Here is a 22,871-nt window from a genome sequence, read left to right on the forward strand (position 1 = left end):
AGATTTTTAATCATAAATATCTTCCATAATCATTGAAGTGAAGGTAATTGTGCCTTTAATGCCTTTTTTATTAAATGGACTTGAAGTTACGCACTTGTGTCATAGGCTACTTTCTGAGGTGTTATTTCGCGCGCTTCACTGAATGTATATATATATATATATATATATATATATATATATATATATATATATATATATATTATGGTATTGATTTAATAATTGATTTGTTTATTTGTGCGTATTTTTCCTGATAAGGACAAACATTTTGCAGGAAAAACTTAATATCACTTGGCCACTATGGAAATCAGTGGTCATTCTGATGAATAAATAATTAAAAACATAATGCATTTTGTAAGAAATAATAATAATAAAAATTATTATTATTATTATTATTGTGTTAAATATTATTAATTGTATTAATTGTAATTAATTGTAATTGTAATTAATTATATATATATATATATATATATATATATATATATATATATATATATACTTTCAGCATGTTTAATCTAGGATAAAACTGGTGTGTGTGTGCCTGTGTGTGCGCGCGTGTGTACACAGATAACATGAAATATAGCCTCCACAAATTTTTCTTATTGTCTGTTTGTGTTTTTCCTCCTTTAGTTCAGTTTCTGTGGAAGTTTCCTGACCTGCCAGAGCGACTACAGGGGTCTTTCATTTATCCCTTAAAAATAAATAATAATAATATTCTGAAGGATCGATACATTGTGGCTCATCAGGTTTTTGATGCAGGGCGTTGGACAAATTTCATTGTGTGGGATCAGTTTATTTTGAAACGTGGAACATTGGATGACAGATTTTTTTGTCACATCTTTTAGATAGCTATTTAGTTGGACTTGATTTTAATTTTGTTGTGCAAGCAGATACCTTTGTGATTTCATCTCTCATGAACTGAATTTTGCAGTTTCTAAATTGCACAGCTTTTGTCAGGTGGACAGGAACTTTGAAGTGGAAAAAAGAAAAACAGTTCATTTTTGTTCGCTTATGCAAAGGAAAACCTCAAAGCATCTTTTGTGTATTGGAGTATTCATTGTATATTTAATGTTAACAAGCAAGGGGATGAATGAAAATATCTGTATTGTTATTAACCAGGAAATTCCAACACTTTAAAAAACACCATATTGCATTTAATTTCTATTGTTAATATATAATACGTGACCATAAACTGTGTGATCCCGTAATCATCTTTCTTAATCATTCTTTACCGTGCCACACCTTTCTGTTGCAGCCTCCACTGTTCCTTTTCATTCCTTCAGATCTTCCTGTGGCTCTCCACTCTGTCCTACCACAAGTCCCATTGCACCGTTTTTTTCTGTAAGCTCCACACCCTTCTTGGTCTCCTTGTCTCATCCATAAATTCATCTGCTATCCTTCTACTCACTGCTCTATAGATATCTGTGGCTCTTTGGCTGTTCTTTTGTACCCAAACATACATTTACCTTCACACTTTAGTGAGTTTTTCTCCACCTTTCACGCTGGCGGGCACCATCCCATCTAAAGGAGAGGAGGACTTTCTAACGCTTGCTGCCTCCCGGATCAGTCGTCGCAAGCGTGTTATAGGAGCGGCAGTAGGTGTGGCCATGGTTCTGATTCTCCTGGTCACCATCCCTCTACTGGTTCACAACACTAAAGGAGGAGGAGCCGGCAATGCGGGAAGCCATTATGAAATGCTAGGAAGTTGTCGGATGGTTTGTGACCCCTACACCACATCTCATGGCCAGGAGCTAACGGCTGTTTCACCCGCACCTGTTGATTTTCCAAACCGGAAAGGGAAATCTGGGTATCGAGGACCTTCGGGAATGCCAGGACCGCCTGGTCCACGAGGACCACCTGGAGAGCCTGGAAAGCCAGGGCCACAAGGGCCTCCTGGTCCTGGGCCTGGTGGTTATGTGCCATCAGTCTACAGCCCTAAGATTGCATTTTACGCAGGCCTGCGCAAGCAGCATGAAGGCACTGATGTGCTCAAGTTTGATGATGTGGTGACCAATGTTGGCAACTACTATGAGCCCAGCACTGGAAAATTTACATGCCCTCTACCTGGTATCTACTTCTTCACATACCATGTCCTGATGAGAGGAGGAGATGGGACCAGTATGTGGGCGGACCTCAAGAAGAATGGACAGGTAAGAATTTATCATTGTTTGGTTGAAATGAAATCTTTGACTCAAGGATAGTTCACCCCAAAATGAAAAAAAAAACAAAAAACTATAATCATTAACATCTATAATTTCATCCAAACCCGTATGACTTTGATACTTCTGTATCACAAAATGAAGATATTTTGAAGAATGTTTCCAAAACAACACTGAACTACATTGACTTTCATTTTTAAAACTAAAAACCTGAGACATTTTTCAAAATATCATCTTATACAGGGGTATAATGACATAAGTATGAGTAAATGATAAAGGAATTTCATTTTGGGGACTTTATTATAGATATTATGTGTGCAGTGAAAAGTAAGAAGTAGTTTCTTCTTTCCTCAGTTCGCTACATTGAGCTTCACCACTAAGGTCAACTTCATTTAGAGGAGTCAGAATAGTTGGATTATGAGATTTTTTTCTTATTAAAATTCCTATTAAATTGTATAATTGATTATCGCACTAAATAACGTGGACGTAAATTAGACGCAGATGTATTGTTTTGCAAGGCTGACCAGGAGAAGACTAAAAGGAAAATTGTGACATGAATATCTTATCTGTTTGTCCAAACTATCTCAGTTGCATTGCTATATGTTTTGACAATTTAATAATATCATATTTACATCTCACTCATCAACGAAAAATGTGTCATACGACTCAACAGTTAAAGCTGTCATGGTGTGGTCCACTGCCAGTTAAATAATGAATGTACAAAAAAAATAAGTATCCACATTTAGTCATTCGTTGATTCATTGACATTAATTAAAGTCTGAAGGCAGGAAATGAGCAAGAGGAGAAAAGGTTTATCTGAAGTGTTTTTAAGTGACTGTATGACCTTTGTAGATCAAGACACACTCTTGGACCTTTTTATTTGAGAGGCAATCGTAACATATCCTTTTATGAACAGTTTTACCCAAGCACACAATAAATGTTTATTTGTATTTCACTGTGCAATGAAGGTCTGGTGTTACGTTGTAAAAAGAAAAAAGAAAAACCCTCTGGTTTAATATAGTGGCCCACCTGTAAAATTGATAAGAGACATAGTAGATTAAATTGGACTGGCTCGTACAGTTTTGTATTGTCATGCAAGTCTGCTTCCGCTGTTAAATCATTCATAACTCTTAGATTGCATCCACTGCATGCTAAACGTGCCCCCTTCTTTTGCATGTTCATTGATTGCTCATTAATTATCTTTCTGGTCCACTCAATTATGTCCATTTCGAGCACATCAGGTGGCACTGCTTCACTCCTCTCTAGGACCTGAAATGTAATAGAGAAGTGTGTGGGTTAACTGCTCACTACACCAAATAAACTGCAAATGGAATGACACTTCCCCAAGCCCCTAAAATACAGTCAGCAGTCCATTTGTGACACAAATGACAATTTTTGTAGCCTTTAAGATTTTAAAGAGCTCCTAGGATGCTGATTTGTGCAGCTACCTATGGAAAGTACAGAGCATATTTAAGTGAAAAGGATGCTAGATTTTTTGACAGATGCTGAGAGACTGGAATTCTCAGAAGTGTCATCTGAAAGCAGACAGTGGTCCGTTGGGATAAGGAGGTTTATTTTAATTTGTAAAAGGTTATTTTTGAATGCTGAAAAAAGGATGTTCAAACAGCCATGTCTATTGAATATTATAGGCCTATATCCGAAACACAGAGTTCACAGAAAGTCAAAGGCTTTGGAGTGGAGAATCGCAATTACATATAAGGGTGTTTCTTCAAATAAATGGAATTTTTTTATTAAAACATGTTTACTCTTTTTCTTTGTGTTATAGCTTGTGAAGCAGCTTCATGATTATTAATTAAAAGATCATAATTTCAATTCAAATCTCTTGCAAAACAGTGTCACAGACAGTTGTCTTTTCAGACAGTAGGTGGCAACAAGTGATTATGAGTGACTCATTGAATCACTTATTTCAACTGATTGGTTCAAAAACGTTGATCCATTCAGAAATGAACCAAGTTACAATCTTTAGGAGCCAGTTCAACAATTTTTAAGTTCAAATGAATAAACATTTGTAGTGTTTCAGTGGTCTGTATATTACCTTAAAATGCAGAATATTTTATGTAAACTTTAACAATAGGCAATTTTTGATTTACATATTTGTGTACATATTTTAATTCACAGACTTCTTTTTGTTTATTATAATATTTCTTTTTTTTTTTAAGAAATGTTTTAATTTATTTAACTGAAAAAAAAATGAAATTAATTTAGTATTTTGAAAATGTAAATGCCTTTATGTATAGATCTTATTGCTTTACCTTTGGACCAGATCCAGATGTTTCCAACATTAAAATATAAAAATCCATCATAAAAATATTATGTTTTTAGAACTGTGTATATATTAATCTTTAAATAATTTGAATCCCTATATTTTATATTAAACATTGTTGGTAGACAAATGAATTGAACTAGTGAGAATAGTGTGTTTTAATGGAATTTTATTTTTAAAAGCCCACATAAATAAAGTGACTATTGTTGAAGAAACACTTTTACAGAAGAAGCTTTAAAGGAACAACACCAAAACAGAAAAAATAAGCAGTGAAATAAATTATAGTTTTTAACCTTCATCTTAAAATCAAGTTTTGACACAGTCGTCTTGCATCTTCATTGTGGAGGCCATGTTCAGTATGGCACCCCAGTGGGTGGCTGTGGTGAAGTAGACACCTCGCTGGGCACGCACGCACACATACACACCCCTGCATACATACCCCATTCACTTTTCATTCCCCTCTCCTTACCTGCTATTTCTGCTGACGGCAAAGCGGGTGCACACGCCAGGCCGATGGCACACGGACATTTCTCCACCTAGCGTTTCCCTTTAAACCCGTCTCTTACCGATCATTTTTCACACACACACACACACACACTCATACACTGTCCTTGTCTTTGTCTTGTTGTATCTATAGTCGATTAAATGTTTGTTAGAGGAGAGTCGACTGTCTTCCAGCGGGTAAATGTTGCGTCGGCCAAACAGAGCGCACGGAGGGCGGCCTTTTATGACGTATTGATTAATCGCGTCGGCGCAGCACCGCTGAAAGCAGGCGAAACCATTGTCTTCTGTGTGTGGGGGGAATTATATTTAACAAATGTGTCAAATATTTTTACTTCTATGTAATGTGAGTAATGAATAGGTGCTCTTTTGAATAATTGTTGGAAATTACGTAATGTTGTTTTTAAGGTGTCTAGAAATGTGTGAAAGATCAAAAGGGTGGGAACCTGTTGTAATTACTTACCCTTGAATTAATTATGCCGAAAAGGGGCGGAGTCTGGAATATAAAAGGGGAGGCAAGACTCCATTCGGGACTTGTTAACCAAGTCAGCGAGAGAGTTACAGTGGAACCTCGAGCCAAACACCAGTGTATTGTATATTGTGGATACAGTTTTCATTTTGTTTTCTTGTTTTGTTGTTCCTTTGATACTTTAGTTTTTTTTTTAGGGTCTCATGCACTTGTAAATGTTCTTCACTGTGGACTGTCTTGTTTATTGGCACTGTAAATAAAATACACCCTGCACGGAAGTGCTGTGCGAGTAAGCCATATTTTTTTCTCCCTCATGGACTCCCACAACTAAAAAGTTGAACCCTTCCCCCCCAAAGCGAGTAGTGGTGCTCGCTTTATCACATTTGGTGGCAGTGGTGGGATGGCTACTCGCAAAACAGCGCCAAAAGGCAGAAAACCCAGAGCTGGGTTGCGGTCACAGGTGAAGGCAGCGGCAATGGAGGATGTGGCATGGGATTCGGCGGAGACTACAGAGGAAGAGGAAGTTGTGGCAGGGCTTCCTGATACTTCCAAAAAGTCTAGCTCACCACGGACAGAGCCAATCGCTCCAGTCGCTACAGCCGGTGAGGGAATGGTTTCCCTAATGCGCCAGTTCCTAGATGCACAACAGCAGAGAGAGGAGAGATATCTGCAGGAGCTCAGAGAACTGCGTGAGTCTATCCAACAGACAACTCGGCCAGTTGGGAGTTCGTCTGACAGTGAGAGCCCACGAATGGAGCTACCAACACCAGCTAGACAGAGGGTGTCCACACAACACAGACCAGCACATGACCGTGACTCCCCAAGTGTTCCTGTGATCAGAGAGCCGAGACAACGAGCTGAACTTAAAATGCCGGTCTTCCAGCAGGGGGAAGATATTGAGAATTATCTTCGGCGTTTTGAGCGTCTGGCCAGGAGCTGGAGGTGGCCTGAGGAAGAATGGAGCTATCATCTGGTTCCTCTATTGACTGGGCAAGCATTGGAGGCATACCTGGCGATGGATGAGGAGCAAGCAGAGGTGTATGAGGATCTGAAGGAGGCGTTGCTGGAGAAATTCAACATATCAGCAGAAACTTACCGGCAGAGGTTCCGATCACCTGCTGTTCCAGCTGGAGAATCACCAACTGAGACCTACCATCGCTTAAAGAACCTGTATCAGCGATGGGTACGACCGAGGGAGCACTCCAAGGAGGAGATTGGTGAGGCCATCATTCTGGAGCAATTACTACGGGTACTTCCATACGACGCTCGCACCTGGGTAAGAGAGCATGAGCCAACATCTGGACTGGCGGCAGCTAAGCTGGCTCAGCAATACCTGAACGCTCATCGCGGAGGTCCACGTACTCAACCACCTAAAGGTACTGTCCGTATTCACACTGGGACTGAGAGGGGTCGTGCTGAACTGTTGGACAAGGTACCAAGCCCGAAGTCAACAGGGGAAAAAGAACTGATTTGTTTTTACTGTCAGCAGCCGGGGCACAAAGCTGCAGTGTGTCCTGCTCGTAAGACAAAGTTGACAGGGTTTTGTTATGTCCCCCGGGAAGAGGACAGAGATATTGACTCTAGAGGGGAGAGTCAAGTTTTATGTGATGTAACTGTTGATGGACATGTTGTGAAAGCCCTGTTGGACACTGGTAGTTCCCTGTCTCTCCTAAAGCCATGTTATGTTTCAAATGTGGATTATGCAACCACCACAGCTATCCAGTGTGTGCATGGGGATATACGGCACTACCCCAGAGCTGAGGTAGTTGTGTGTGTACAAGAACAGGCATTTCTGATGAATGTTGTTATAGTGGATGGACTGCCTGCTGATATGATCTTGGGAGGTGACTTACCCATACTTTATGACTTGCTGCAAGCCTCTGTGAATTCTGAGACTATTGTTAACACTGCCACTGTACATAAGTCATGTCCTGCTGTTACCCGGGCTCAAGTAAAAACAGGTTTGCAGCCACTGCCAGACTTCCACAGTAGTCTGCTGCAGGGTGGAACCAAGGGCCCAAGAAAACCACGTTGTCAACGTCGGCTTGAAAAGTATCTGGGTTCTCCAGTCCCTAAGGCCTCTGGGGAGGGCCTCAAAGCCGATGACTGGAGGATCCCAGAGAACATTGGGGAACTGCAAAGAAAGGATGAGTCACTTAAGTCACTGTTTGAAAAAGCTGCCAGTGGGAAAAGTTCAAATTTGTGTGATGAAAAGTTTGTTATTGTGAATGAAGTGCTGTACCTGCAAGCCAATGATGTTACTCGTTTAATTGTTCCTAAATGTTGTAGACCCCTTGTCTTGCACCTCGCACACACCATTCCATGGGCTGGTCACTTGGGACAGCAGAAAACATACACTCGCATAATTTCACGATTTTACTGGCCTTCACTTTACACTGACGTACAGACATACTGTAACACATGTGCAACATGTCAGAAGACCAGTGCTGTGCCACAGCGGGGTCGAGCACCCTTGTATCCTCTCCCTGTTGTCTTTACTCCCTTCAGGCGCATCGCCATGGACATTGTGGGGCCACTTGAGAAGAGCAGTGCAGGACACCAATATATCCTGGTGATATGTGACTATGCGACCCGATACCCTGAAGCTTTCCCACTCCGTTCCATTACCACATCGAAGATCATCCAAGCCCTCGTACAGCTGTTCTCCAGGGTAGGAATCCCTGAGGAGATTCTGACCGACCAAGGGACAAACTTCACCTCACGTCTAATGGGGCAGCTTCACCGCCAGCTGGGCATCACAGCCATCAGAACCAGTGCATACCATCCACAGACAGATGGCTTAGTGGAGCGGTTTAACCAGACACTGAAGAACATGCTGCGGAAGTTTGTGTCAGACACGGGCCGTGACTGGGATAAATGGCTTCCATTTGTACTGTTCGCTTATCGAGAGGTACCCCAAGCTTCAACGGGTTTCTCCCCTTTCGAGCTCTTATACGGCTGGCAAGTTCAAGGACCCCTAGACCTGATACGGAAGAGCTGGGAGGATCCTGCTTGCAGAGAAGAGGGGAAGGGCATTGTTCAGTATGTGCTGGAGATGAGGGATCGGCTTGAGCGTTATCAAGACCAGGCAAGAGAGAACCTGAAGGAAGCACAGAAAGCACAGAAAACGTGGTACGACCAGAACGCAAGACATAGGCAGTTACAACCAGGACAGAAAGTACTACTACTGTTACCAACATCAACCAACAAGCTGTTGGCCAAATGGCAAGGACCATATTCTGTGGTAAGGAAAATGGGACCGGTGACCTATGAAATACACCATCCAGATAAAGGGAAAGTCAAGCAGACGTATCACATCAACCTGCTCAAGGAATGGAAGGAACCACCCGTAACGAAAGGGATGACAATGATGGTGAGGGAAGTGACTGAAGTGATGGATGAGGAACCAGAAGCCAGGGCACAGAGAGAACCAGCAGAAGTAAATTTGGAGCACCTGTCGGACTCCAACAGAGCTCAGCTGCAAAGCCTCCTGGAACAGTTCCCTGCTTTGTTCTGCCAGCGGCCGGGGAGGACCAAGTTAATCCACCACACGATCCACCTCACTGACCCGACACCATCAAGGCAGCGACCATACCGGGTCCCCGAAAGGTTGGTGGAACCCTTAAAAGAAGAAGTAAAGATGATGTTGGAAATGGGGGTGATTGAGCCATCCAGAAGTGAGTGGAGCAGTCCTGTAGTCATTGTCCCGAAAAAGGATGGAACACTACGTGTCTGCATAGACTTCCGCAAGCTGAACGCACAGTCCCGCTTTGATGCTTACCCCATGCCGCGAATAGATGACTTGCTGGAGAGAATTGGACAGGCCCAGTACATCACCACCTTGGACCTGTGCAAGGGATATTGGCAGGTGCCTCTTGACAATGACTCCCGACAGTACACGGCGTTCAGAACACCGATGGGGCTGTACCATTTTACGGTCCTTCCCTTTGGCCTACATGGAGCACCTGCAACATTCCAACGGCTAATGGACCAGGTGCTTCAGGGGTGTGAGGGGTGGGCAGCTGCCTACCTGGATGACGTGGTGATATTCAGTAACTCCTGGGAGGAACATCTGGAACATCTAAAAAATACCCTGAGACGAATTCAAGAAGCAGGACTCACCCTCAATGTAAGGAAATGTGAGTGGGCAAGGCAGGAGACCAGTTACCTTGGATATCACTTAGGCAATGGCCAGCTGAGACCCCAGGTGGACAAAGTCGAAGCCATCCAAAGAAGTCCAAGGCCTAAGACAAAAAAAGAGATGCGATCCTTTCTGGGCCTAGTGGGTTGGTATAGGAGGTTCATTCCGGACTTCGCCACCATCGCAACACCTCTTACTAATCTACTGGCGAAAGCTGCAAGAAGCCCGATTGAGTGGACCGAGGACTGTGAGGCAGCCTTCAGAACTCTCAAGGAGAGGATGTGCTCCAGTCCGGTCCTACAAAGCCCTGATTTCAATCAGAGATTCCTGGTCCAGGTAGATGCCTCAGCCACCGGAGTTGGGGCTGTCCTGGCCCAGGGGGACGTGGGGGCAGAAAAACCAGTGGTCTACATCAGCAGGAAGCTGTTGCCTAGAGAGTCAAGGTACTCAACTGTGGAGAAAGAGTGTCTCGCTATCAAGTGGTCCCTTGAAAGCCTAAGATATTATCTCCTAGGGAGGGAGTTTGATCTGGACACCGACCACCGAGCACTAACGTGGATTCAGACAATGAAAGACCACAACTCCAGAGTAATGAGGTGGTACCTAAGCCTCCAACCCTACAAATTCAAGGTGCGGCACAGACCAGGACGGCAGAACGTGGTTGCCGACTACCTGTCACGGTACCCTGGACAGTACGCGGCCGAGAGAAGGGGGAGGTGATGTGGTGAAGTAGACACCTCGCTGGGCACGCACGCACACATACACACCCCTGCATACATACCCCATTCACTTTTCATTCCCCTCTCCTTACCTGCTATTTCTGCTGACGGCAAAGCGGGTGCACACGCCAGGCCGATGGCACACGGACATTTCTCCACCTAGCGTTTCCCTTTAAACCCGTCTCTTACCGATCATTTTTCACACACACACACACACACACTCATACACTGTCCTTGTCTTTGTCTTGTTGTATCTATAGTCGATTAAATGTTTGTTAGAGGAGAGTCGACTGTCTTCCAGCGGGTAAATGTTGCGTCGGCCAAACAGAGCGCACGGAGGGCGGCCTTTTATGACGTATTGATTAATCGCGTCGGCGCAGCACCGCTGAAAGCAGGCGAAACCATTGTCTTCTGTGTGTGGGGGGAATTATATTTAACAAATGTGTCAAATATTTTTACTTCTATGTAATGTGAGTAATGAATAGGTGCTCTTTTGAATAATTGTTGGAAATTACGTAATGTTGTTTTTAAGGTGTCTAGAAATGTGTGAAAGATCAAAAGGGTGGGAACCTGTTGTAATTACTTACCCTTGAATTAATTATGCCGAAAAGGGGCGGAGTCTGGAATATAAAAGGGGAGGCAAGACTCCATTCGGGACTTGTTAACCAAGTCAGCGAGAGAGTTACAGTGGAACCTCGAGCCAAACACCAGTGTATTGTATATTGTGGATACAGTTTTCATTTTGTTTTCTTGTTTTGTTGTTCCTTTGATACTTTAGTTTTTTTTTTAGGGTCTCATGCACTTGTAAATGTTCTTCACTGTGGACTGTCTTGTTTATTGGCACTGTAAATAAAATACACCCTGCACGGAAGTGCTGTGCGAGTAAGCCATATTTTTTTCTCCCTCATGGACTCCCACAACTAAAAAGTTGAACCCTTCCCCCCCAAAGCGAGTAGTGGTGCTCGCTTTATCACAGTGGCCCACAAGCTCAAGAGCAGGAGTGAATTGTGAGACAGACTGAGAAGGACGCAAGGGTAGCCATGACAGTTAAGAGTATGGCAGAATCACCTAGGCTGGTTGACAGAAAGATCAGGGTAGGAAAGGAAGATAGATGGCTTAATAGAAAGCTGCAGACAGTGGGCAGAGAGACGAGACTTCTGGGAGGCTTATACGCATGGACAAAAATGAATACAGAGCCACAGACAGATGGAGAAGCACCAAACATGTCACGGTTTGACAGGTTAACAAGGAATCTTAAAGATAAAAAGACTGGATCCTGACATTAGCATTTGTTTGCTAATTATGGCTGTCTGTGAATGTTAGGGTGCTAATTAAGAGAAAAAAAGTATCTCAGGTATCCTCTAGAGTGTGTCATGCATGTTGCTGTACCTGCTTGCAGGCCCGCATGACCATCTGGCTGATCATTGTCTGTGCAGTGGTTTTGACAGATAGTGAAAGCTGGTCTCTTGATACCAACTGGTGCCATTGTGATGGCCTGATGTTGTAGGACCTCAGACATGTGAGGCTAAAGTGTCCCAGGAGTTTGGTGAGAGTGTCACTGTTGAATGATCTGTGAGTTAGCACCCTTTGGTACCACTTGAAATGGAAATTATGTAGGTGGATAATAAAGAAAATTCACAGGTAAGCGGGACTGAAAACTAAAGAGACATTTGAAATCATTTAGATCTTTCTTATAGGGATGAGGATTCAATTACAGGACATTTTCTAAATTTTAGAGAGAGAGAAAGAACTTTAAAAGAATGGATTATATTCAATTTTCATTATGTTTCTTTAATAACTTTTTTCCTACATATATTGCTTTCGAACAATGTCAAATTTGTTTATGATGAATATTGTTTTTAATGAATTTTAAATTAATTTTAAATTAATTGTCTGCTCACTGACTTCTTTTGTTAGCAAGCCCAATCCTTATCAAATTTTTTCCACACCATTGCATGTTAAACCTACTTTAATATATATTGGTTGTTTATTTCAGGATATGTGATATTTAAAACTTAAACTTTTAGAACATTTAATTAATTAAAGAGTAACCCATATTACACTGCCTTTTAGTTTAGGATTTTTGCATTTTAGTTTATCTGTAAACTGTGCCAATATATCAGAGTAGATGAATATGTCATTTTTTTGTTACAATAATTCATAACAGATGGAAAGGATTAGTGGTGTGATCATATATCAATAGTGCCCCCATCAATATTTAATGAGGTCATCTTCATTTTTCTTGTAATTAATTTGGTGTATTGCCCACTGAAAGGGATTCATAATGAAATTTCATCATTGTGCATTTAGCCACTGTATCACAGCGTCTGCCACAGCTGAAAGGAATTCTATAGGCAAGAAAATATTTTTACTTGTCAGATCCCATCAAAATGTTGTTTGGGTCAAAAATCGCACATCACTTAATAATAACTTCTAATTTTTATTCTGTATAATCAGATAAAAACCTCTGCTGATAGAATAAGTGCATAAAGATCTATAAACATATGAAGAGATTTGTTAAAAGCATTTGATGCTGCTAGCATTATTGGTGGTTCTTTTATCGTCCTTGTGGAATAATGGTTTGTTTGCGTTAATGCTAATGCAAGTCAAAATATGACACCAGGGTCATACATCATCTCTGATTTAGCATCTGCATGCTTCTTCCTCATAATTAACGTGTTGTGTGCTGTTAATCTTTTAATTTATGGTCCCTCCGCTTCAATGTAGTTTCCCAAACCCTTTGTCTGAACCTCTGTTCAAAGTAGACTAATCTACACTCTGTCCTTTCTCTTGCTTAATCGTTCCACCATTTCTTTTCCCCCTTTTTCACCTGTCACATGCTCTTTTAATAGACCTCCAAAAGGTCGAGCTCTTTCACACGCTAGTGTTAAAAATGTCATCGCCTGTCTGTTAATGACCAGTACCTGCTCTAATAAATGTCTCCCAGTGCAATGACATGTGCATAGTCCGGTAGCGATATAATGAGTGTATTTGGTCATCTCTAATTGTGGTGATCTCTAATTGCACACCTTTTAATTGAACATATGCACGGAGCGTTCTTTAGAACTTCCACATAAATAAGGTAGAGACATAAATAGGTAGAGACACTTGAGACCCTCACAGAAACCTCTCCTTCCCCGTTCTTGTCAGAAACTGAGAAACAAAATAACTGCACCACTGTAAATAATGATCACGGCAATAACATACAGTTTCATGTTATTTAACAGCTTTTAACAACATATCATTTTAAATGCTGAGCCTGGGAATCCCAGGAGAGTACCTAGGAACTTAATTGTATATTTAAATGCTGACAACTAAACATTATCATAACCTTTTAGGTAAATTTTAGCTAGTTAGCGATGCTATCTCGTAAACAACATGATAATGGCATTCTTGAAAATCAATAACTTACTTTTATAGTCTTGAACATATTTTAAAAACACTTATAATGTTGTAAAGCCTTTATTATTTCTCAATTCTACAGCTTTGCAGTAAAATTCACTTTAAAGATTCACTTTTTATTCATAAAGATGACATGAAAAAAATTGCCAAAAATGTCTCCTGGCGGAAAACAAAGACTTTTAAAGGGGTCATATGATGCTTTTTTAAAGATCATTATTTTGTGTATTTGGTGAAACAGAATATGTTGACATACTTTAATATTCAAAAAACACATTATTTTTCAAATGCTGTACATTATTGTTGGTCCTCTATGCCCCGCCTCTCTCAAACATGTAGTTTTCTACAAAGTCATTGCATGAACATTTGAGTGGCGTTAAGCAAATATTTCCACATAGTGACGTAGACATGTGGGGGTGTGTTAGAACGAGCCGTTTTTGGGCGTTTAAAGGGAGAGTCTTACCTTTTATAAAGAATATCTCTTTGGATTTGAGTCTTTAGTCTTTGCAACTTTACAGATCTTTATTATCCACCAAAAGCTTGTAACACTCCAAAGAGAAAGAAAAATTTAAATCGCACCATATGTCCCTTTAATATGAAAATGATATGAAATTACCATTATAACCAGTAGATGACAGCAGAAGATCACTCAGTTGCCATTTCAACTCCCTTGTTTTTTCACATCTTGCTTTTGGATTTTGCTTTTGCTATTATAACAAATTTTAGTACTTTTACTGTACTGAAGTATAAAGTATAGCAAATACAAGAAGTCTCGTGTACGGAGCCCCGCACATGACATGCAGGAAAAAATATAAGTCTAAATCGTGTGTGCATCTGAAGCAGATTGGCTCCCTATGTCAAAATCAAGTGGTCGAGGATATGTTGTAAATGTCTCTCGTCGACTTGAAGAAGTGGAGAACACTTCAAAATGGCGGTGGGAAGTTCACGAGTGCATGTCTAAAAGTGAAATGGAACACAGCCTTTGTCTACATCTACTACGGTGGTGAAACAATGGCAGACTGATGACAGCTCACTCAGGATGTCACACAAACAGGCATCTGAGATCAGCTTGATTTGAGAAAGGGGAAATGATTTAACAAGATAAAAAAAAAAAAACACTGGGTGGATTTTTATCATTAAAGGGGGTTTGTGTACACACTTCCAACACACATTTCAGTTCAAACAACTTGTAAATGTGCATGTAGTGTATGATGACCCCTTTAATGCACAGCTCTGTTTTTGACAGTGGCTTGTCTGATGTTTTGTTCTATCTGTTTGCTTTATGACTGTCAGTCATTGTAATGAAATGACAAATTGCACAATTTAGCAGATTCACTCACCTAATTCTTGACTACCGTGTTTGTAATTCCTTAAACTGTACATGTGGGTGTTTGGTCTTCTTAGACAAAAAAAAAACATTTCTTCAAATTGTGAATGGATTATGTAGAGAAATCGAGCAAAGGGCAATCCCCTTATAGCACATTGACCGGAAATTACTGAGCTGGAAGTAACCGTGCATATAGATCAATTTGGAGTAAACGTCACAATTACATCACTTGCAGCTGTGCGTGTATTGTGGTGGCAGAAAAACACTGGTAACAAATGGAAGGAAAAATCCATGGAATAAGAGAAAAACTATGTTGTTGTGCCTTTGGATGTCAGAATCAGAATGCAGATAATTTTTATATAATAATGTTGTCAAAGACGCCATTTGAAGCTAAACGCAGAGTCGCAGGCGTTTAAATGGACAAACCATGGACGAAACCTGCTGTGATAACCCTGTTTTAAAGCATAAATTAGATTTGAAAAATAGGTCTATATAATATTCACATGGGGTATTAGCCCTATAGTTAAAGCTTGAAATACTATTTAAACCTAAAACATACCATTTACCTATTTTGTCTCACAATTCTCTCTAAATTCTGACTTCATTCAACTCAGCAATTGCGAGTTTGTCAATTCTGAGAAAAAACTCATGAAACTCATTATAAACTCATGATTCTGGTCTGAGGGAAAAAGAGAGAATGACAAGTTGACTTTTCTTACCAGAATTGTAAGATATAATCTTAGAATTTAAAGAATTATAAATAATTCTTTAATATAAACTCAAGATTACATTTTTTGTAATTTTATTTTATGGCTTGCTTAGACTGCTAAGTTAAAACTGTCATTTTCTGCCACCAGATAGGCTCCGCCCACAATAAAACCTAATCAATTTTTGCACATACTGAAATTGGACTATAGTCAATTGCCAAATAATTTTAAGGGAAATGGTATAAAACTCATTACATACTCATTACATTTTACATGGTGTCACTTTTAAGAGATAGTTCAACTAAAAATGACAATTCTGACATCATGTATTCACACGTGTATGAGATTCTTTCTTCTGCAAAAAAAAAAAAGTGTGCTTTTGAGTCAATGGCAGTCAATAGGGACCAAAGTCGTTTTAAACCCTGACATTCCTCAAAGCATCTTTTTTTTGTCTTATAATGATTTAGAATGACATGAGAGTGAGTGAATGATCACCAAATTTACATTTAAGGTGAACTAACCCTTTAACCAGTTGATTATATCCACACAGTGATTGAAGCTATGTTCACTGAGCTTGTAACTGTTATAGCATGCACTTGGACTATTAGTATGCAATCCCACGCTTTTACAGTATCCCAATTAAGCACAACTCTCTGAAGAAGCTAAACAAATTTTATTCTCCCTTTGAGGCGAAACGGAGCTATTCAAAAACTGTTCCTTTTTTATTTTTTGCTTGAGTCTTCCCCCTCCCGTGTGCTCGATCCCTTAGGTAAGTTTAAGAGCTAGTTTTCCATTGTCTCTACTCTAAGAGGTCTGTATATCACAGAGAATGAATCCTGTCAGTTTTATTACCGCTGGAGCATGGCATCACTGATAAAAACAAGACTTTATATACCCTCGCATCTCGCTGCTCTCACAAAACAGCTTTGCTTGATCAGACTGTTATCCGAATCTCCCCCTCCTATTTTCACCTTCAACCCCTGTCTTTCTCCTCGGCTCTGGTTATGTATAAAAATCTGCCGCAGATGTGCCCCGCTCCATCCTTCCCCTCCCTGCTAATGAAAAGGCCTGGCAGAACAAGCCCCCAGCAGGCCCGAGGGTCCCTGCTCACAGCCAGGATCTCGCTGAGATCAAGTAAGCGTGGCGTTTCACAAGTAGTCGGCTCCCATGTCAATATCCATCTCCGGTGCAGTCAACGGTAATCCTAAAATGCCTCTCTCCCGCTCCCTCCAAGACAAGCTTTCATATCACTTATATTTGATAAATGCCGGGAAGCATCTAACAAGCGCGCTTTGCGGGATATGTCTAAACCCCGGGCGCTCAGATTCAGTGTAACTGATCCCAAAAATACAAGACGAGAATCAATGGAAGCCAAGAAATGTCTTAAATGGTCTTTGCCGGATGTCTGCTAATTAAAGTGACCGCTCGTGTTGTCGTATCGAACACAAGGGTATGCCAGAGGGAGAAACTGCCCCTTTGCCCACTTAACCAAAATAATGAGGAGAATGACGTACACTGTGCGTTGATAGGGAGAGGAGGCCAGACTGTCACTGCAAGAAGTGGAATGATGCACATATTGTCCCCCTCAATTTTATGGTCTTTGTGGATCTTTTTGAGTTTTCTCAAATTGCATTGCAGTCAAAATAATTCAGATATGTGTAAAATAAAGAAAATATTGTTGCACTGATAGGTATTCAGTCACACATACCAAAGATTGCATTCACCCAAATGAAAGATTGCATAGTTATATCTGTAGTCATTTGTTTTTTTAGATATAGTTGGAAAAGGGTTTTCTCCAGAGACTAGCAACTCAACACAACTGTTTGATGCAGGCTGAACAGGGACAAGCCAAAAATGCTTTTTCACAACACACTTCAACACAATGAATATCTTCACATGAAACAAGATATACACATCTAAACGTCTAAACATCTATATTATAGTTTGCCATGACTAATATATATATTTTAAATGATATTGACACAATAATTGAATCACTTAACTACAGCATATTGTGCTCAGATAAATGACACTATTCGCTGAGTCGGTTAAAAGTAGTACACAACAACAGTACTCAGAGATTGGGTAACTTATTTATTTATTTAAATATATTTGTGATCATTTAAATAGCAAAAATTATAGTAGTTTATAGTATAGTTGTATATCAATAATGATTAGATTAATAGATTTAATTTAAGTATTATCATTAAAGTGATAAATAATAATTGTAGTTATTATTATTGTTACCATTTTTTAAAAAGGAAAATATATTTGTGACAATTTAAATGGCAAAAAAATATTATTATTATTTATTATTATTATTATTATTATAACAATCTTGATTTTATTAATATATGTATTATTTAATTATTATAATTAATATGATCAATAATAATTACTATTATTCTGATTAATAAAACATCTTTCTTTATGATTTTTATTATTATTAATATTCACAGTTAATGTTACACAGTGAATGTTATGTCTCTACACAGCTTGTTTAAACATGCAATGGTATTTTGTTTTAAATTACAAATGACAAATATCTATCACTGCTATGCAAAATCAATTTAAAACTGATATATTTGTCCTACAGCGCTGCATTGTAAACCTCCCTAACATCATTATACAGATTGGTATTCAATAAAGCATCTAAATGGCTGTAGTCTCCACTCAGGACATTGTGCAGACGTTGACAGTATCATGATGGTAATGGAGTGGGGTTATTAGATTATGGATATGGGAAGGAGTTTATCTCTGTCTGGGGTCAGTGTGTTTTATGTGGGCTGTGGTTGTGGGTGTTTCTCAGGGGAATAACACACCCAATAAAACAAGAGGCATTTGAGTGAGTGATGGCATGTTATATGAGGATGTTTACTGACACCGTGCATATCATTGTATTTTTTTCCTAGGATAGACTCGCTCCATATATTTAGGAAACCTGACAGAGATTGAGTGGCTATAACACGGCCGAGCAAAATGCCTGACAACTACTGTCTGTCATCTGACACCTGTCTGCTAAAACATTATCCATTTTATTTCTGTTTAGAATACTTGAGTTTAGAGCAGATACAAACAATTATGATAAAATATCACACCGCTAATTTCTGCTTTGTATTGCAAGGATACGAAACTTTAATGGATCTGTTTTACCACAGGTCTTGGTTCTTTTTAATTGCATCTTTATGCAGGAATGTACTTCTATCTGACCACATGACTAATCTCAATTTAAAATGTTAACAAACAAGTTTCAGATCCACTGCTGGGAGTCAATACGGCTGATCTCTCAAGCAGAATTTAAATGAGTCCAAGTCTCCAGCAAACAGTCTCATTGCGGTTTGCATGATATGTGCGCTTGTGATTAAATTCAGCAGGTCAATACGAGGAAGAGATATAGTACAGTTTTAGCATCACCCATCCCATAAAGTTCTAGCTACATGATCTCTGTCAGCAGATAAATAGGAGAGAGCGTGACTGCTTTCTCAATTGAGGTGGAGGTCAGCGGGCTATCTGCAGCCGCATCCATTTAACCTGACCAGCCCTTGTCAGAGTATCATTTAATAATGACTCCTTTCCACTGCCATACAGATGATAAAAAAGGCAAGACAGCATTTATATGAAGAGATATGATTATAGCGCAGTATTTTCTAACCTGTTTTGTCTTAAGTATCTTTCTAGTTCTGTAGAACAAACCTAAATCTTTCCAACCTGGAAATGGTTTTATAGTGGTTTCTGCCAATATTTTATAAAAGCATATAATCTGTAATGTAAAAAAAAAAAAAAATGTAACTATTATTTCTTTCCCTCAGAAGGAACTGGAAAGATCATGAAATCAATTGTAATTCCTAATTTTTGTCAATTAATTTAATTAAAAAATATTATGTTTATTATTTTGAATATTAAAATTTTTAAAATGATTTGTAATTGTTGTTCATTTGTTAATAATATTATTTTTCTTATTTCTCTTCTATAATTAAATAATAATAATAATAATAATAATAATAGAATATTTCCAATAAAATCTTTACATTTTAGTCTGTAAATTTTTTTTATTTAAACACACACACACACACACACACACACACACACACACACACATATATATATATATATATATATATATATATATATATATATATATATATATATATATATATATATATATATATTCCAAAACATTTATATTAAATTATTAATTTGTGCTAATATTACATTTTATTAATTAATTTATTTATTTATTAATTCCATTTAGTTCTAAAGGTTTAACAAATCAAAATCTTTCCAAGCTCAAAATGGTGTTATAGTGGTTTCTGCATTTATTTTAGAAACATCAAAAATCATACTTATTCATTTCTCCTCTCATATATGATAGTGAAAAAGTCACCAATGTCACATTTCATGATGTTGCGCTTTAGTCATATTTTGTTGTTTGGTCTAATGATCATCACTAAATGATTATAAATGCTTCATCTACATTTCAGTATCATTCAAGTGTACAGGAATATTGTTGCGATCTGCTCTGTGTCCTTCCTCTAACCATGGCTTCATTTCTCCTGTGTGTGACAGGTGAGGGCCAGCGCTATCGCCCAGGACGCTGATCAGAATTATGACTACGCCTCCAACAGTGTGATCCTGCATTTAGACGTAGGAGATGAGGTCTGTGTGCAGCTGGACGGAGGGAAAGTCCACGGAGGAAACACCAACAAATACAGCACGTTCTCTGGTTTCCTCATCTATGCTGACTGACATGCTCACGATGCTGCTCTACACCCTCAGATGTACTGTGTATGAACACACACACTCACACACACTCAAACAGCTACGTACACACACCAGGCTTGAAAGAAACGGACATGGTTTATACGGAGCAGAAGGGCTTGACATACATAACCGCAACCAGTTTCTTTCATAAAGCAAGGGAATTTCTGACACGCTGTTTGTATGTGTGTAAATTATAACTATACACTACTCCCAATGCATATAAATATATGTCTATATCTATCCTGGACAGTGACACACTCATATTTTCATGTGTACTTGTTAGTGTACTTGTCTCCATTTTGTGTGTCATTCAAAACCAGAGATTCAAACTCACTAGTCGACATGCTTTAAATGGTGAACTGAGATGCATTTACACATGGCTGGACCTGAAAGAAAATTAGTGCGTAAATGTCATTTTCACTCACTAGACGGAGCCGCAGTGCACACACACACACACACACACACACATATATATATATATATATATATATATATATATATATATATATATATATTTATATATATATATATATATACACATATGCGTGCGCACACATTGCAGGGCTAGTGATTAATCTAAGTCTTCTTGTTCAATTTATTTGACTTAAAGTAACTGCTTATGCTGTCTGTGTGGAATTAGAAATATGGCTAATACATGTGGACACACAGGAGTGTAATTACACACAATGGCTCACTACAACCAGATATATAGATTTCCAATATGTCTAAAGAATATGGGCCGGTCCAGAACATTGATGTATTGATTAAGGCTAATAAGACTCTTCACTATTCAAATGTAACCAAAATACAATGTTTTAATCACACAAATAAATGAAATGAATGAAGGGGAGGATGTTGTTCCCTTCTGTTTAAGTCTAATAAAAGATATTACGATATAAAACTCTGTATGGTTTGAAATCAAAATGAAAATGTTACACTTTACAAATGAAGTGTAACATTTTATATCATATTAGCATTATGTTGCAGAATAATTTAAACAGATATTCTAGATTTATCGATTTTCAATTTAAGAGAAAATAGGCAAACAAAATTAGAAGAAATTAATTTAATTTCTTGCCATTAAAAGAGAATTTATTTCAAAGTTAGCATTTCTAAATCTCATTTAAGAGAAGGAACGTAATGGCCAATACACTTTCACAGTGATCAATGAGTTTTTATGTATTATATTTTAGAATATGTTTTCTATAGAAGTTACAAATAAATAAATCAAGCTCTATACATTTTTCTGTGATATCAAGCCCAGCAAGGTGCCTATTTCATGAGAAACCTCATCAAATAAAAAAGGCCAAAGGTTTGAATGATAAATCTGAAAAACCGTGTCTCTAACTATTAATATTAATACATATTCATAACCTGTATCGGTACATTTTTCGAAGAAATACAGCAGGAAGGAGTTGTCGACCCAAGTCAAGCCATGTGCAAATACACCTATACAAATAACATGTCAAAACACCAAAAACATTCCCTAAGCAATTCAATAATAAATAATATACAAATACCTCTGCCTCATTTTTTGTCACATTTATACAGCTGACTATACAAAATCCTTGCAACATGTTAGGTGAATACTAAAATAACAATATATAAATATGGGAAAGATTATTTCTGTCATGCATATTCTCTACTACAGTCATTTAAGAAGAAAAAAGTCAGTTCTATTAATGAAAATTCAGTGTCTTGAAGAGAGAGAGAGAGAAAATAAAATAAAAACAAGAACAACGACATGAACAATACTAGGATTCTACCTGTGCATGTCACGGCTAAAACGAAGAGAGAATCCTTTAATTAAAAGCGAGAGGTAATGACATTCCGGCCTTAAGGCTTTGGTGAATCTGTAGCCTGTGGGAATATGTGGGGGATCTCAGCGTGTCCGAGGCCAGCCTCCTCGCACTCTCCTGCCAGATTCCAGTTGAAAGTTAATTGGACAGGGAGAGGTCTGAGGCGGCCTGCGCTGAGGCCCATTAGTGATTCCCCTGTCGAATGCAGAGCCACGAGGATCACAGACTCACAAATAGGCAGATTAAAATAATCAATACACTTCACTTGCCTCCGACACATTCGCACAAGTATGCACAGAAACAGACCTGCATGCACATCCACACACATCCGAGCAAAATGAATTCAGTAATTAGCGGAGGACCTATTCACCACTGGTGTGTGTGATACTTGGCGCTCTGGCTCTCATTCGGAGTCTATGTGGCATCTAATGAGGGGGGAATAGTTCTGACTGCTGCAGAGCGGAGAGAGAGAGAGAGAGAGAAAAGGTCAGCGAGCTGTTGATGGGCTCCTCTCGGCACACAATGCATCATGGGGTATTTCGGCACACCCAAACACACCCTCATATATGCTCTTTTACCTATAAAAAATTGACACTTTTCTTTCAATA

The 22,871-nt window shown here is 39.0% G+C and overlaps 1 protein-coding gene across 1 annotated transcript; it reads left to right on the top strand.

The window, feature by feature from the left end:
• Nucleotides 1-733: 733 nt before the first annotated feature.
• On the top strand, nt 734-20,914 carry LOC113076012 (complement C1q-like protein 4). Its single transcript, XM_026248659.1, has 2 exons — nt 734-2,147; nt 20,270-20,914. The coding sequence occupies exons 1-2, from the start codon at nt 1,605-1,607 to the stop codon at nt 20,447-20,449; spliced, it is 723 nt and encodes a 240-aa protein (XP_026104444.1). The 5' UTR covers nt 734-1,604; the 3' UTR covers nt 20,450-20,914.
• Nucleotides 20,915-22,871: the final 1,957 nt, after the last annotated feature.

The sequence above is a fragment of the Carassius auratus genome, unplaced genomic scaffold (genome assembly GCF_003368295.1).
Source record: "Carassius auratus strain Wakin unplaced genomic scaffold, ASM336829v1 scaf_tig00018297, whole genome shotgun sequence".
Lineage (NCBI taxonomy): Eukaryota > Metazoa > Chordata > Actinopteri > Cypriniformes > Cyprinidae > Carassius > Carassius auratus.